This window comes from Austrofundulus limnaeus, unplaced genomic scaffold (assembly GCF_001266775.1).
Source record: "Austrofundulus limnaeus strain Quisiro unplaced genomic scaffold, Austrofundulus_limnaeus-1.0 Scaffold113, whole genome shotgun sequence".
In the NCBI taxonomy this organism is placed as follows: Eukaryota; Metazoa; Chordata; class Actinopteri; order Cyprinodontiformes; family Rivulidae; genus Austrofundulus; species Austrofundulus limnaeus.
This window is the reverse complement of record NW_013952515.1, coordinates 1,270,002-1,271,294: the sequence shown is the minus strand read 5'-3', so window position 1 is coordinate 1,271,294 and position 1,293 is coordinate 1,270,002. Positions and strand designations below refer to the sequence as shown.

Here is a 1,293-nt window from a genome sequence, read left to right as displayed (position 1 = left end):
CCTATCCACGTCATCATTTACCCAGAATGCTTTGCATGTTAATAAAATGGCCCCGTCCGTATAATATATTTTAAACTTTTAATTTAGAAATTATAAAAAAAACTAAACATCCTACAGTATTTTTACAGTCTTTATTTTACAGTTAAAATAAATGTTTATCAAATAAAGTCTAATGTTACAACTAATCGGGGATCCCTTTAAAGACTAGCGTTTCACCCGGCCAGACGTTTAGTTTTGGATCTACTTCCAGTGAGCTCATCTATAGTTCAGCGATTCTCCCGTTCAGTGGGAAACAAACGAGGCACGCCTCGATACTCGAGCGATAAGAAATGGCAACGWTGAGAAGCAGAAACGAGGTGAAAAACATCTGCACCTGCTGGAAGTCGCCCCACTGCTGGACGCTGGAAATGTCCTTCAGAGTCTTAATGGCCACCAGCTGAGCCTGGTCCATGCCCGGCAGGTACAGGTGACCCTTGTAGATCTTCCCCAGCGTGCACTCCCCCAGCTCCTCCATGAATCGCACYGCTGACAAGGGAAGCTCCTTGGCTTTATTCTGCAGGGAGAAGGAAACAAAGAGAACGGAGAGTTAACGCGGCATTTTTAGTTTCATTTCTTCATCATTATCCTTGTATAGAAAAAAAACATCTTTATAGAAGTTTGTTTAATTTGAAGTGATTTTAGGCACGCTGCTGCTGCAGAAATTAGAGAAAACTGTTTTATTTCTATGCAGGATGATTTTGGTTACCATATTTTAATGCACCATCCTCTTGTTAATTTTAATTTCTTTTTAAAACATTTCTAGACATGCAGAAGTTGAGACTTTCAGAAACAATAAATTGTTCAAATGTGTAAGGAGGCTCAGTTGAAGCTTGTTGTACCCAAGTACACAAAACAAATCAAAAGACATTTATAAAAAAACATTATAAATGATCTAAGGACAGTTTGGCATTTTTTKGGGGGAGGTGGGGGGATAAAAGTGAGATGAGGTTGGCAGGGATTTGTAGATTCCAGGAACTCCAAGATGATTATTGAAATTCCTCTGTGAGAAGCACACACACACATGTACACACATGTACACACACAGCAGCTCTGAAGTGGTGTGTGTGGTAGAGCAAGAGAGAGAGAGTTTGTGCTGAATATTATCAGTAACACATGTTTTCATTTAAGGGTTTGTTTCACCACTTCTTACCTCCCCACACCCGAACCCTCTGGTTCTTCTTACAACGCCACAGGTTGTGTGTGTGTTTGTGTGTGTGTGTGTGTGTGTGTGTGTGTGTGTGTGTGTGTGTGTGT

At 40.6% G+C, this 1,293-nt stretch overlaps 1 protein-coding gene across 1 annotated transcript in view; it reads right to left on the bottom strand.

Annotated features, from left to right (window-relative positions):
* Positions 1 to 1,293, bottom strand: part of ror1 (receptor tyrosine kinase-like orphan receptor 1) — a 174,050-nt gene that overhangs the window by 4,439 nt on the left and 168,318 nt on the right. The window contains exon 10 of the mRNA XM_014014287.1: positions 374 to 553. Within this exon, the coding sequence (XP_013869741.1) occupies positions 374 to 553 (180 nt within the window). The remainder of the gene's footprint in view (positions 1 to 373; positions 554 to 1,293) is intronic.